Source organism: Limulus polyphemus, unplaced genomic scaffold, assembly GCF_000517525.1.
Source record: "Limulus polyphemus unplaced genomic scaffold, Limulus_polyphemus-2.1.2 Scaffold5853, whole genome shotgun sequence".
Classification (NCBI taxonomy): domain Eukaryota; kingdom Metazoa; phylum Arthropoda; class Merostomata; order Xiphosura; family Limulidae; genus Limulus; species Limulus polyphemus.
In genome coordinates this window covers 20,500-37,226 of record NW_013671463.1, presented here as the reverse complement: position 1 = coordinate 37,226, position 16,727 = coordinate 20,500, and the positions used below count along the sequence as shown (strand labels likewise).

Sequence of the window (16,727 nt, the reverse complement as noted above, 5' to 3'; positions counted from 1 at the left end):
TTAACATTTTTTACTGTGTTGCAATTTTTTTTCCCTAACTTTAATAATTCTAGAACTTTTCCAGAATTTTCTTGATGATTTATTTTATGTTGATAGTGAGATAAAGGAAACTAAAATTTAAAACTTAATGTTTATTAATGTTCTTTAGTAACCAAAACTTTCTTATCATTGAAATAATGTCTGATGAAGACTTAACCCTTATGGTTAATAATTGGCTGAGTGCATCCCTGTGGTTAGTACACCAGACTGTGGATCTAAGGTTTGCACCCCTTTACTGCCAAAAACAAAAAGTTGTCTCCACACTTTAGCACCATGGGTGTATTATAATATTGATAGTCAGATCCTTCTAATTGATTAGATAAGCCCATGAGATGGCAGTGAGTGGTGTTTACTAGCTGTATTTCCTCTATTCTTTCACCTTCAAAATTAGAAATGACTAGTGCTAATAGTTCTTGAGTAGCTTTGTGCAAAATTCAATAATAAAAACAACAGCAGGATAATTAATAAAAATTACTTTGTTCTTTATTCAAAACTGTTAAATGTTTCTAGACACTGATACTTAATTATATGAATATTAATGTTTTGGCATAGAACCATTAACCATTGTTTTCTTGAACTTTTAGAACCATGAAGCTTTCTAACGACCTTTCAATTTACAAAATGGGTAACGATTCAGCATTTCTGAACAAACTGACCAAGAACATATTTGCTAGATACCTTGATACGTATGTTAGTGTAGAGGCTCGCTCTTTGAAAGACAAGTCTGCAGCCATCCTTCAAAGATATTATGATTCTAAAAATCATCAAAAGAAACATATTCCTTCTGGGGGGTAAGTTCCATTCTCCTTATTTTCTGATAGTAATGATCGAAAAGATAAAACAAAATTCATTTTATAACTGTATAGTAATATCTTTCATAGCACTACATCTGTTCATAAAATGAAATAAAAATTTACCTGACATTTTCCAGTACATGGATTACCCTTTGCACCTTTTAAGTACAGGAAATATGTTTATAGACCATAGGTACTTGATTTTATATTGTCAATAACTGACTTTTTTCCAGAGGTGAAGAAATAAGAACAATAATGAATGTCAATTTTTTACCCTAGTTAAGCATATTTCCAAACTGTTTTTGTCACTGAACTATGTGATTTATAAGCATTTATTCCTGTCTGTTAACTCTCTTGCTATGAAGTTGGTTGAATCAACCAACCTCGTAACCATTTTTTACTTGTTATAGTTTCCATGCTATAACTTTTAATACACTTTGTGTATCTTCACAGCATTTGGCAGACTTTATTAAACATTACAAGTCTTTTGTGCACATAAAATCAGATTTTTTAATGAAGTATTTTTACTAAAGATTTGTATTTCTATATACTAGTGCAAGTGTTAAGTGATTTCCACATTAAGATTAAAAATACCTTTCTTCGTCTCAAAAATCTCAAATTTTATTTGCCTAATCTCTGAAACCTCCTAAATAAATTTCTAACGTTTTTCTCAGTAAAACTTTATATTTTATGTGTTATTTTCTCTATCCTAACTTTATACAAGGTGGATAAATTTGACTGACCTTGTCCCCCCCCCCATAAAAATCAAAATAAATTTAAATTACCACATTTTTCTTAACATTATACATTTTATTTATACTAAAGTTTTATTGCCCTTTGAGCCCTGTTTAACTACTAATCAGGCTATTATAAGTTGTAAATCACTTGCCGAATGTGTAGCTCACATTACGCTATCGAACTGCATTATGCATGAGCTACTCGAGAGAGTAACTCATGATAAAATTTTATATTATTACTTATTTTACCTAATCTAACCTTAACTAATGTAAAAAGTTTCTTATTTTTACATTATAGTTGCTTTTATAATAATAATAAATAAAGAATACACGTGAAAAATAAGGAAAAAGTAATTATTTGGGTTTTCCTTTTTTTTTGCTGTCAATGTCACTTAACCATAATTTTTTGCTTAATTAAATAATGCATCAAAGAACACATAATAATAACGTTCAAAATGCATGAACTTTTCCATAACTATCACAGTTTTTCTGGCCTTCAGACTATGTGACAAGAGCCATTAAAACTACATCTAAGCTTGTTGATGTGTTTGCTGTGTGAATCAAGCTTGAACTAACAGAGAATTTGACAGTTATCTTTACAGAAATCAATGGAATGTAATACAACATTTGATAGATGAAACCTTGGCTTTCTATTGGTTATAATATAATATTGGTAAATAACATAATATCAAACATCAGAGAGAAGTATTGGCAATTTCTGAAAGAGAGGATGTGACGTGGGCATAGCAAGAGTGGTCTGATTGTCCTTTTCATGGCTCTGTGGCACAGCGATATGTCTGTAGAAACCGGGTTTCGATAGCCCATTGTGTAGCTTTGTGCTTAACTACAAACAAACATGGCTCTGTAACCAAACAAGATTGAAGGTTATGAAAATTATACTTTGCCTGAATGATGACGATATTATGATGAGTAATTTGCATTAAATTTCATACTTCTTGGAGAGGTGGTAAATATGTTGAAGAAGAGGGGATGTCTAGAGAGCCAATGTCACAATTCTCATACTAGGAAAAATTCTAGATTTATTTTTTATATTGCCTTAAAAAAGTAAGAACTTAACTTATGTACTATTAAAATATGGATTATTAGCTATGTTTTTACATTATATTTACTGATATACCATGATAAAAAAAGAGTTTAATTAAATTTTGAATGCAACTTACTAAAACCTCGTGATGTGCAGAAAAATATGTCTGTGATGAGAGGGTTAATATGAAGAAAGTTTAGTTTCACTTGCATCATACTTAATCATGAAAGAAAGCTAAAACAGTAATGATACAATTAGGATCCATATCTTACTAGAATTCATGAACTTCGTCGTGACATCCAGGCAAAGATTGGTAGCCGAGCAAATATCAACTTTGGACCTGCTATTGAAAACTTCGGAGGTGAAACCTTTTTATCTGAAGAAGTGGCTATTAACCTTTTACAAGAGACCAAAATAGCTTTACAGAGATGTCAGACTGTAAGTAAACTTTATAAAGTTTTTGAATCATTCTTAAAGTTTTTACAGATACTTCAATTTTGTGTGTGAAATGTAAATAAATAACATAGTATCGGAACTTTAAATTTTGAAGAAACATTGCATAAACGTTTTTTAATTGGACATTTTTTGCCTTTCTGAAAGTTTCACTGCATAAACAAAATAGTTAATTTAAATATTAGTTTGGTTTTGTTGAAATCAATTGGTAGATTATTGGTTGTAGTTTTACTTATGATACTACTGTTTGATTCATGAGAGCATTACTGTATAATTCTTTCAGCTGCAATCTAAAATTTGCAGGGTGATTTCAGATTAATTTCAAGAAGTTGGTTGTCTCTCTCTCTCTCTTTTCTTTTTTTACTAGCTCTCACGTCAGTCGGACTTACCAGCGAATGCAGTACAAATATTTGATATTCTTCTACAGTATTTGTGTGTGGAACACATTGATTATGCCTTGGAGTTGGGGCTACAAGGTAAGTAATGTGAAATAATCCCTGGTTGGTCAGTAATAAAACACTTCACTGGTAGAGTATAAATAAATTAGTAATCTGTTTGGACTTCCAAACAGAAAATACAACATCCCAAGGAAAAGAAACTCTGCTACATTTCTTATACAAGGTTATTATAAAATCATTTGACCTATTCTGAAGTTCATAACTTTAAAATTAACCGTCGGAGAGTAATAATAGTTGGTAGGTGAACTAATGAGAAAGGGAATTCCATTGCCTAAAATTATTGTAATCAGAAGATGGTGGTAGTGAACTTTGTATATCTAGAACTATAAAGAACCAGTATTAAACAAGAAACAATTCATCCTCTTATGAAACGGCTCCTAAGAGGTTATATCTGAAAGTGAGAACATTTAAGATCCTATTGACATGAAATCTGCAAATGAATAAGAAAGGAAGCCTATCAGAACCTGATAATAGTTTACCAGATAGGATTGGTAAGAAGTTTTGAATGAAACAGTTATCATGTAAGATACTGGGACATGCTCGTAGAGATCAAGTAATAAGTAAAAGTTTTCAACACAGATGACCAGCATAGTTTTCAAATTTCACTCTTACTGATTGTTAGCTATGGGTCCATCTAAAATTATTGGTACATTGTGATTAACTTGCTACAGTCCTGAAAGATACAAATGACCTCAAGTGCAAGTACTGGAAATCAGATTGTATTATTTACTTGTGTATCATATTCTCTCATGAATACAAGCAATAGTGGTTCTCAGTGGTGGTTACTTAAAACTTCCCAATCAGCAATCCCTGGTGACAGTTATAACCAGTACTTCATCTCATTAGTTTATCAAAACTGATAATTAGTTTTGAGTTATGGACATCAGAGCAAGGCAACTAACTATATAATAACCTTGTTTAAGTGATCAGTTACTTACTTATATATGTCATATGGTTAGAATAGTGAGAATAATTTTAAACTTTACTTAACAATTTAAAAAGTATGGTAGGTGTCATTTTATTAAACTTATGTGTGTACACCAGACAGTTATATTCAAAGTGACAATGACAAATCATTGAATTTAAAATTATAGATAAAAATATATATATAATCTGACATTTTTCAGATTAGACATTTTTTTATAGAGTACACAATGAGTCTAAAGATTGTTTTAAAGTATTAACTGCAAATTTTAAAACCATTTTCTTATCACAATAAGTAATTTTTTATAATATTTGATATTAAAATCGGTGGTATAAGTAGTAGATTACATGAATTTTTTTCTTTCAAAGAAAGTAATCATGTAATAAATGGTTGTCTTTGATATTTCTAACACATTCTGACTTTGTTTTTCTCTGTCAACTATTTGTCTTTTAATATATAGGAATTCCACTATCAGAACCAAAGAGCCCGCCAGAAATCTACTTTTTTGACTTGGTGCGTCAGTGTAATGCAATTTGTCATTTGCTGGAAAAACAGTTTATTGACTCAGTTGTTCCTCTTGTTGTGTATGTATTAGTTAGGATATTTTATAGTTCAAGATAAAAATTGAGCCTAGTTTGAGAAATGAAGAGTTTATCACTCTGTTTCAAAATATGTGAGGGTAAAATTTTCGAAACCTTTAATACATCTTAAATCGCCCCCAGTGGCACAGCAGCATGTCTGCGGACTTACAACACTAGAATCCAGGTTTTGATACCCGTGGTGGGCAGAGCACAGATAGCCCATTGTGTAGCTTTCTGCTTAATTACAAACAAACAATGCATTTTAAAATAAGACTTTCTTAAAATTGGGTGGAAGTATTTTTGTTTTGTCTATTCATGTTTATCATTAAAAAAAACTACAAGTGTTAATTTTATTACAAAATTAAAATGAAATAACAGATTCCTTGGGAAACTTATGCTAGCTAGGTTCTTGGACAATGTCTGAAAAATTCTTTGAAGAAAAAATAACTGCTTGCAGAATATCATTTTTATTAAAATTAGCAATGAAAGAAATATAGTGTTTTGATAAAAGGTCCAGATTTTTCTCTGTAAAGTAAGTATTTACCATTTCGTTTTGTTCTTGATTATGTTTTCATTAACATAATACTTAAGTATTCTACCACTGAACTTGTTATTTGACCCAAATAATTACAATAAATACATATATATATATATGTGTGTGTGTGTGTGTGTATTAATTTTTTCTTCTTTTAAGAGTTTTTATATGACTAGTTATTAAAATAAGAAAATTTCTCTCCAAAAATTTAGAAATTTACTTTAAACTGTATAACAAATGTAATGAGTACCAACACATACTGCACTAAATTGATAATTGTAATGTTACTGTTCAACTATTAGCATAACTTTCTCAGAGATTAATAACAAATTTGATCTTAGATTTTTTTTATCCTTGACCTTTGGTAATTATTCTTTTAAGGTCCACTCCAAAGCATGGTATTTGTTTGCAGAGAAAAAAAGATCAGATGGAACAGATGGAACTGAAATTGCATAATGGCTTGGAAAGGTTAGTTTTCACAGTTAACATGGCTGTTAAACTTTCATATTGATTTATTTTTACCTGACCTCAGGATTTTTGATAGAAAACTATAGCATATTTCTGATTGCTATTTTGTAAATTTCATATATTTCACATACTATATTTTGACATTTTAAGTCATTAAGCAAACCAAATTAAACGTAAAAACCAAAATTCCTTATTATTAAACCTATTTTTATCATTATTTGCAAGAAATATGTTTTACCTTACCACTCAAGTCCTCAGGAAAACATTAGAATATCACAACGAGAGAAAAAAAAATGCAGAATTTCTCTTAATTCAGTAGAAAAGATTAGACAATTTATAAACAGATCAACTAAAGGCACGTGCTTAGTATTCTTTCTCCCCTTTCCCTATTAAGTGCAAGGGATACATTCCCCTGAAAATGAAAGTTAGAATCATGGTAGGTATGGAATCTTATTTTTTTTCACACAACTACGAAAGCTGTTAAGTGATTTTCTGAAAATTATATAGGAAACAGAAGTCATTTTGTTTACTCAGTGTAAATTAAAACTGCCTGTAGAATTTAGTTTCAGGAATTCTGGACAGGAAAAAGCCACAGAATAGAATTATGTTACAGGATAAGGGAACTAACAATGATGTCTGTAAAGAAAATGACAGTTACTACTGAAGCTTCTGGCTCTCGAATTTTTTTTAAACCACATTTCTAGACCAATGTGTCCACAGTGCCTAAATAAATAAACTAAAAATTGAACTAATGAAAACAAGTTACTACTAGTTCTGTATATTCATATCTTAATATGTACTACTTCTGATAGGCCTAGAACTAAGCTCATGGAATCTGGGGCCGTATTAAGGCCTTTGGGGGGTCCTGAAGCATGGTACCCCTTGTACTTGCCATGAATCTCGGGAGTGGGGTAAATAGAGTAAAATACGCTGACCTTGCACATACCTATTGATATATTTGTTTATTCTGAGTATTGCTCTGTGATTAGCTGTAAACATGACAAAGTCCAAAACAATGGTTTAACTTTACAGTAACTGCATATAGGTGTCTTTGTTTAAAACAGAGACTACTTGAATTTTCATGCTTTAGTATGTTAAACAGCTTTTTTGGACAGCAAACTTTCTGACATCCTCTTGGAAGGATATCACATCACACCCTTGTGATACTTGGCAGAGCTAAGCTTGAAGAAGGTATTTTATCCTGGCCATCACGGAGAATGATCTCTCACCTGAGCAGTTAGTCACAGGCACAAATACATACACTCACAAAGCAATATGAATATTTGGAAACACGTAGTGAAGATGTAAAGATCAAAGTTCTCAGAGCAAATCTTTTGGACTGTTTATCTTGCCTTGACTTCATGACAGAATGGAAGCAATTCTTTGGTGAACCTATCTTTGTCCATATCTGAATAGCACCCGGCTAGGCTTTGCACAGCAGCACATATCTCTTGTATTAGTAAACAGTTATATATAAACCATGTTACCCTTTTAGTAAACATAAAACAATCAAATAACTCAGCATGCAGTAATAATATCTGACCATCTCATATACAAGCCACAGTAATAATATCTGACCATCTCATATACAAACCACAGTAATAATATCTGACCATCTCATATACAAACCACAGTAATAGTATCTGACCATCTCATATACAAGCCACAGTAATAATATCTGACCATCTCATATACAAACCACAGTAATAATATCTGACCATCTCATATACAAACCACAGTAATAATATCTGACCATCTCATATACAAGCCACAGTAATAATATCTGACCATCTCATATACAAACCACAGTAATAATATCTGACCATCTCATATACAAGCCACAGTAATATTATCTGACCATCTCATATACAAGCCACAGTAATAATATCTGACCATCTCATATACAAGCCACATTTTAATAAGTAACCAAGAATACGCTGGCTGCTTGCTTGGTAACTAACACCATTTTGTTATCTCTACTTAAAATCTCTGGAATCAGCAGCAGCAGTTGAAGAGAGAAATTTCTTATAAATATGCCACATTGATGTTGCCTAGTCAGAGTAAAACAGAAAAAAGCAGTGTTTACATGACACACTTACGAGAAATTCAAAACGAAATTGAGGATGCTAGACTTGAGGCTAAAGATATTCCTGCAATAGCAAAAAAACCTAATTAATTCAACATTTATATAATAAGTTTATTCAAAACTAGCTGTAGTACCTGTCCCCTGAACGGAAGTTGTGTAAATTCTTGATTAATGAAAGGTTATCTTAGGATATGAAAAGTTGCTTCCCTTATATGTAATTGTAAATAATGCAAGAACGCCTTAAAATCTGCAAAACACAAAATGTGAAACTGCAAATTTGCATGTATCTCTTCATGAACCCAATGAACCTCAATACCAAATTTGTTGAAGATCCATCCAGAGGAGGTGAGGTAGTGGTGAAAAACACCCATAAAAAACCACAAAACGCAAAACTGAAAAATTGTATACATCTCCCCATGTACCCAATGAACCTCCATACCTAATTTGGTGAAGATCCATCTACAGGGAACAAAGTAGTGGTAAAAAAATGTGAATCAAAAATGGCAAAATGCAAAACTGAAAATTTGTATGTACCCCTGTATGTACCAACGACCTTAATGGATCTATAGTATTATCATTTAGTCATCTATTATAGTCTCATCAGTATGTACTGCTTCTGTGATACTGGAAGAAGCAAGTATTTCTATATTGTTATTTAGTCGTCTGCTGTACCCTCTATGGGTGAAGAACTGTACTCATCTCAACTGTACTACATACAATTTGTATGTACCATGGAACCTAATGATCCTCCATATCAATTTTGGTGAAAATCCATCCACACCCTGTGAAGTAGTTACATGGACATACAACAGATAATATTATTATATTTATATAGATAAATAATAATTAGTGGCAAAGATGAACACTTTGTATTTCTTCAGTGTAACAATGTTGAAAATAAAAACAAATAAACACCATTCTTACTAAAAATCCATATAACATAATCTAACATATTCACTTGAACTTTGTCTCAGAAAATTGTAAAGATGTTGACAAGCAATAAATCGTGGTTTAGATAAAGGTTTCAGAGAAAATAATGGTAAAAGCAGTTCTAACCTAGTGTTTGCCATAAGGTGTCTTTGTTGACAGATGGTAACCTTAAGCCTGGGTTAATTAAGATTTAGTGATTACAATACAATATGCACATCACTTGTTTGGATCCACAATAATGTATCAGTGCTCTGGTAAAAATACTATGAAATATATTAAACAAAAGCAGTCACCAATAAACATTTTTGAAAAGTATGTTTATTAAATTTTTAATGTTTCTTATATTAAAAAATTTGGTCTCTTAAAGATTTATTTTCTATAAAAAGAACACTTTAATTTATTTACATAACAGAGTAGTGATGGAATCTCAAAGTGATATTTTAATAACACTTTGATTGATATTAATTTGATGCTAAACCTGTTTTGACTTGCATATACACAAACGGTGTTTGTATTCCTTTTTTACATTCACTTTCTCTCATAAAACTATTTATTGTTCATGTGGTTAAAGCTGCGTAAAGCGTAATCATTTATGTACCAAGACTTTGAAAGTGGAAGGTGATATTGTAGATATTAATACATGAATACAAATATATATATATATATTTTTTTTTCTTTTGTGATAGATCAATCTCAGCTTTAGTGGGCTGGGTACGATTAATACTTCAGTCAGAACAGAAGAAAACTGATTTCAGGCCAGAGTCAGAAGATATGGTTATTGCCATGGCAACACCAGTGAGGACTGTAGTTTTATTACATTATCAACCTTTTGTTCCATTTCTTGAAAAATTTCATTGGTGATAAAATTATTCAATTTGTATGGCAGGTATAGCAACATAATTTACAAGCTTATTAGTAATGATGATATACAAATAGAAAAATATTTAGTTTTACATACCATTAAAAACAGCTTAAATTTAGGGATACAGTGTATTTGTTTCATTAAAAATTAACGTGCATTTGCAAAGTATTTTGAAATGTTCAAGCCTTTAATTTTTTTTTTTTTATAAGAACAAGTTCAAACAGCAGTTACTAATAGGATGAAATGATGTTCATATTTGAAATTGTTTTAAAACTTGTCATTTGTTTTTGATAATTCATTAATTTCATATTTTTCTTTTTTTTTAGGCATGTATGAAAGTGGTAAAATTCATTGGCCAATATGTTGAGAAAGTTCGAGATAGTTTGGATGGAAAGAATGTTGAAAGCACTTTGACGGAACTCGGAACTAGATTTCATCGAGCAATTTATGAGCATTTACAGCAATTCCAGTATAACTCTGTAGGTTAGTAATAGCTCTAAACTATTCCACTATAAAGTTAGATGAACATAAACTCTTTATCATGAGCTTTAATTCTACCGTTAATTGTGGAATAACTTTTCACCAATTTCATTTAGTGATGATTCGAAACACCTCGGGTACAAACTCTAAATACTAATGACACAACTTTCTGCCAATGTAGATAAAACAAAGTAATGAACTTCAAAAGGTCTATTACAGGTGCATGTTGATTTAGTTTATTAACACATTTGCTGCCATGTGCCCCATCAGAGGGTCACTAACAACTTTTAGTTATGGACCACGTGACACACCAGTGGGTTACAGACAGTTACGTTTCAAAGCCAAATTTCTTTTGTGGCATGTGATTTTTGGACACTGTGACTTTTGGCACCTCTTGAATGTTTGATTTTTTTTCTATACTTAATTTATTATGTGGTAGCGAACCTGTTAAGAAGGTTAATACTCGTTGAATGTAGTTCAATAATAAACTAGTACAACAAAACAACTGACTAGGTATGATAAGCTATGGTGACTGCTGTGTTTATTACAGAGAATAATAAAATAAAATACTGTAACATCACTTGAAAAGTCAGCTGTGATTTGGTATTAAGAATCATAGATGTTTGAATAATTTAATACAACAAAAATTGTACTTAGACCAAAATTTTTTTGGAGCTTTTAGGCAAATTAATTAAAAGTACTTAAGAAAATAGGCCTGGCATGGCCTAGTGGTTAGGGCACTTGATTTGCCATATATGGGTCATAGGTTTAAATTAAGCCACTAAAAATGCTCACCCTTTCAGCCTTAGGGGCAGTATAATAGATGATCAATCTCACTTTTCATTGGTAAAGAATAGGTCAAGAGTTGGCGATGTTGACTATATGCCTTCCCTCTAGTCTATAACTTCAAAATTAGAGACTACTAGCTCTCAAGTAGTTTGCTTGAAATTCAACAAAGAAACAAATATTTAAGAAATAGTTCTAATTTGTGACCAATCAGGAAATTGTAAGGAAATTACAGCAATAAGAAGCTCAATCATGCACCGTTGAAAAAAAGAATTTTCAATAAAGATAAAAAATGAAGAGAATTTAGAGTTAACATAAACATTAATAAATGAAAAAAAACTAATTTCTTAGCCTATCTTTCTGTGAGTAATCAAATTAGAAATAGCTTGGAATTTAAAATACACTTTTGTTGTTAGAGAAAAATCTAGAAATATTTCCAAGTTAATGCAGTTTTTCAAAATTGAAAAGAATTATTCTTGAAATATATATATCTATATAAATTTTGCTGAGAAATTAATTAAAATTTGGAAAAGATTAAAGAAGGTATGGCATGCTTATGAGATGACTAAAATGTTAAACATTTTATTTACACATTTTTAATGAATGATTAAGCTTATCACTTATTGTGGTTTATTACAACCTAAGCTAGCAAAGCATGACATATATATATTAGTGGTTTGTGTGACATTACACCACAATGAGACTGAAAGATTTGTTACACAAACCGCTGATCTGTAGATCATAATGTGCCAATGTAATGTGTTCCATACAATAATAATTATTTCATAAATGATTAATATAAAGTGTTTTGTCTGAGGCTTTGCTTGCTATATGTGGAACTGACCTGATGAGTTTTGATATATTGCAAAAGATCTCATCGCAGGCTGTACAGCACGCAGCATTGAAATGGAAAATATCATCAGTCTAATTGTATGTATTGTCAAATAAACGAATCATTAGGATTATTGATTTTATTGTTTACACTTTGGTTTTATTGGTTGGAAAGCCATTAAAGCAGTTTAATGTAACAGCATAAAGTTTGACATACAGCAAGTGAAGGTAACAACGTGAAATTTTGCTATTTAATTTTTGTATTGCATATTGGTGTATAGAAGACATTTTAGTACTAGAAATAAACAACCTTATTTCACCAAATTGTTGTTTTTCTTTAATTGGACACTCAATGTTTCGCTTTACAGCATCTCCAGGAGTGTTCTAGTTATGGTTTGTGTTTTAGTGGAATGCTTCTGAAGAAGCCGTTAAGTGAAACATTGAGTGTCCAGTTAAAGAAAAACAACAATCTGGTGTTATCGAGTCATTTATTGCAAGTATTAAAATGTGAATTCTTGACATAATATTAACATGAAGCATTAGATGTGAGGTAGATGTAGGTAATGATGTGAAGTTTTAACATATGTGGGGCAGGTGAAGATAAGTAGATAACACTGTAAAGTTAGGATGTACATGAGGCTTGGGACAGGTGAAGATAATGGGCTAAAATTTTGATATAACATGAGGTAATGATGTTAACGTTTTGATGTACCTGTGGGTCGATGACAGAAACATTTTAAAGTTAGAATATGCACGAGGCAGATGAAAGTAAAGTTTTGATGTATATGATGCAGGTGAAAGTAACAATACAAAGTTTTTGACGCATACGGAGTAAGTGAAGGTATTGGTCTAAAGCTTTGACAAAGCATTACTGTGCAGCAGCTAATACTAATATCTCACTGCAGAGCGTAGATTTGCACTATGGATTTTCATATTCTAAAGCTGATTTGTACATTTATACTGGTGTTTTGTTTAGCCTCCTGTTTTCTATATGGAATAGCTCAAATAAATTTGAATAAATTTAAAACTTAGAACTTAAATATTTTTATTAACGTATAGATTTGTTATAACTATTTTTTTTAACTTCTTGTGGGTTGAATGCAGGAGCCATGGTAGTTATCTGTGATGTCAACGAGTACCGACGATGTATCAAGGAGTTCCGAGTTCCTCTTCTTAATTCCCTTTTTGACACACTTCATGCCCTCTGTAATTTATTAGTAGTTGTACCAGATAACTTGAAACAAGTGTGCACTGGAGATCAGCTGGTAAGTTGATAGAATAAACAAATCTTGATCATTGTTACTTTATAATGTTTTTATTACTTCTGGTTGCAGAAAACAAATGACATGAGAATCCTGTAATTTTGACTTAACTTTAAGGATTCATATAATTTTTATGGAAATACGTAGCTTAAAAAAATAATATACCTAGTATTGATATGCAGTTAAAATGATATTTGAAGTGGCATTCACCATTTATCATCATTGATTGTACATATGTTAGCTTTTCTTGCTTCTTACATACATAAAGTTGAGTTTAACTTGAACTACATAACTGTGGAAGTAATTGAAAGATAAAGGTCCTTTCATGAAATTTCTACACTACCAGAGACCTTTAAGAGGGAAGTTTTCAAGTATGGCTTCAGTTGAAGCACGAGTAAAGAAGAACTAGGTATAATCTAGACACGAAGGTTAGCATTGTAACATATCCTAATGTGCTTGTATATTCAAACATATGATTTACCAATGTTCTGTATTTTTATTTTCAGGCTGGTCTGGAGAGGGCAGTGTTATTGAACTTTGTTCAATTGCGAGCAGATTACAAAACGGCAAAACTTGTGAATCAGTTCAAGTGAACTTATATTGTGTACATTTACTGAAATAAACAGTATCAGATATATAACTGTTCTGTATTTTTATTCAGTACTCATGCGATTCATTTATACATGTGATATTATATGATATAACTGAGATAGACCTAAGACCTGTTTTCAAAATGTCACTCTTACAAGCTTTTGGTATAGCTTTGAGAGTCCTTTGAAGCTCTGTTCTTGAAAAAAAAAACAATAAATGCAAGTTCCTGTTTTAGATTGCTCACAATCTCTGTCTTCAGTTGTCTACAAACTTTATAAATTACATTGATTGGTATTCTACAAGTAACATTTGTATAAGTACTGTTTCATTTGTTTACAACTTTTGAGGGCTGGGTGTAGCCTAGTGGTTAGCATTTCAGATTTTATCTTCATTATGCATATTTAAAAGAAAGTTGACAAAATAATAAATATCAAATACCTTATTTTTAAAACAAAAGGTGAATAAGCTACAGCAACTTTATGAAAGCTGATGTTTTTATTATAAATATTTATAGAGTAAAAATACAGTTCTCAACTGTTTCATGCTCTTTTGATTTGATTTTCAATAAACAAAAATTCAAGCAGTCACAGATGTATGTACATGTGTGTATGTAAATATATATTTCTTTATGTCATCATTGCCCGAATTGCATGTATTGTTATATAGAAAAAATAAATATAACAGAAACATCCATATTTTTCCCTTCTTTCACAGATATCAATGATATGACAAGTGTGCAAACTTCAAATATTAAAAAAATAAACTTGGTGTTAGGATACAAAGAAAATGTCTGTCACAAAGCTCTACCAATCATAGCCTTGATTTTTGTCACAAAGCTCTACCAATCATAGCCTTGATGTTTGTCACAAAGCTCTACCAATCATAGCCTTGATTTTTGTCACAAAACTCTACCAATCATAGCCTTGATTTTTGTCACAAAACTCTACCAATCATAGCCTTGATTTTTCAGTTACATCTTGTTTTAGTGATACTTAAATGTTAAGATGCAAGCGTTGTTATTAATTGTATTTTAACTTATAGATTGATGCAAGTAGATTAGTTTTATTTGAGGAGATGCAGAGAAAGAATGAAAATGATGTTTCCTAGACTGATATTAATTTTGTATAAGAATTTAATAATTATGTCACTAATTACTAACTTGCAGCATTAATATTTGCAGGTAGTTTAGGTTTTTTTCATGTTCAAAAATCTAATGGTAAACTTTAAACCGAATTAATACTAATAGAACAAAATAAATATCCTTACTGGAATTAGCTTCTCAAGGAGACTTTTTTTGTCCTACTTTCAATCAACAGAATAACGAGGTGGTAAAAACTCGTGAGCTAGCTCTACACAAATAGCTTTTTTTACATCTCTGAGAGGCTCTTTTCTATTCCAGGTGATGAATGTTTACCCCACTAGGTGAGCGTTGTCTTTCCTGACGAGGAAATGATTCCAATTGGCATACTTCATTCACCACAGGCACTTCCTTACCACAAGTGACATTATCCAGTGGAGAGATTGAAGCCCACTGGTCAATAACAACCTGGGATCCCTATATAAATCCTCCCACAGTTATCTATATTTTCTGTACAACAAACTTCAAGTTTAGTGTAGAACACAGTAGTCCAGAAAATTCCTAACTGTACTTCTCCATGAACCTGTGGCTCGATAGAGGTCGTAGATATGGCCTTTTGTATCAATGGCAAAAGACCAACGTCGATAGGAGAACTTCCATTAAATTATGTAACATTCTCAGATTGCAGTTTTTGTGGCATGCAACAGAAATTCCAAAAGATTTACACATTACATAAAAGTGTAGCAAACATATTGCACTGTCCAATACTACAACACTAAGCCGTTGCTTCCTTTCTGTAATTATGCAACCTTTCAATGAACCACTAGAAGAAAGCCCATGAACTACAAATTTAGAACCACCACCATCATATGTAGAATGAGATCGATGTAAAATAAATATACCTTTCGATCATTTTTGCTTCCATTTTCTTTTATTAATGGGTTTCGTTTTAAGCATGGCATTCATTATGGGCTAAGGAAAATCTCGTTTTTTGTTAGGCTTGAGATGTGCACCAATTTGTATTAATGGTAGAGCTAAGCCAACTCGAAATCAGCCAATATTAAATATATAATTTTTATTCAATAAGATAACATCATTACTCATATAATTCTTCAATCTGTCCTGCAAATAACCAAACTCTTAATTCAAAAATAGCTGCTGAGCAAATAGCCAAACTCTTAATTCAAAAATAGCCAAACTGTCATTTGGTACCCAGCTACTGGATAAATAGCCACAACCATCAAAAAATGACCAAGTGTTTCTGTTTATGCTATCAGAGAGTGATCCACTTCTGTAGTGCCCTTGATTTTTATATAATCCTCTTGTTTACCGGGTTCTTAGGTGTCTTGGTTTTACAAGTATATTAAAAGTACAAAATAAGCACGTAAGTAAGCAAAGCGATTATAAATGTGAAAGACTGAAACTCCATAACAAAAAGACGTTTGCTTTAAACTGATATTGTAGTTAATTATTAAACTGTTTTATTAATAGTAACGACTTCTCATGTAGTTTCATGACTGGAAAACAAACATGTATAATGTTTTTCAGTTTCATTTAGCAAAGCTGGTAAACTAACTCTTGGTATAGTTAAATCTTTATCTCATTTTTTAAACTATTTCTTTGGACAGGCTTAAAAACCTAATATTTAACACATTACCTATGTAGGCCCTACTAGCTATAAGCAAACGAACTATATATATATAGCTTTATTTTTAAGTCCTTATATCTTTGAGTGTTTGGATAACCAATCTATATATACATTCGTCACATTTAAATGTAACAATAC

The 16,727-nt window shown here is 31.3% G+C and overlaps 1 protein-coding gene across 1 annotated transcript in view; it reads left to right on the top strand.

Moving 5' to 3' along the window:
* Positions 1-14,097, top strand: part of LOC106473060 (exocyst complex component 5-like) — a 30,615-nt gene extending 16,518 nt beyond the window's left edge. The window contains exons 9-17 of the mRNA XM_013933739.2: positions 624-830; positions 2,891-3,053; positions 3,436-3,544; positions 4,912-5,035; positions 5,949-6,035; positions 9,738-9,846; positions 10,240-10,396; positions 13,115-13,275; positions 13,779-14,097. Coding sequence (XP_013789193.1) covers positions 624-830; positions 2,891-3,053; positions 3,436-3,544; positions 4,912-5,035; positions 5,949-6,035; positions 9,738-9,846; positions 10,240-10,396; positions 13,115-13,275; positions 13,779-13,865 — 1,204 coding nt within the window. The 3' untranslated portion in view covers positions 13,866-14,097. The remainder of the gene's footprint in view (positions 1-623; positions 831-2,890; positions 3,054-3,435; positions 3,545-4,911; positions 5,036-5,948; positions 6,036-9,737; positions 9,847-10,239; positions 10,397-13,114; positions 13,276-13,778) is intronic.
* Positions 14,098-16,727: the final 2,630 nt, after the last annotated feature.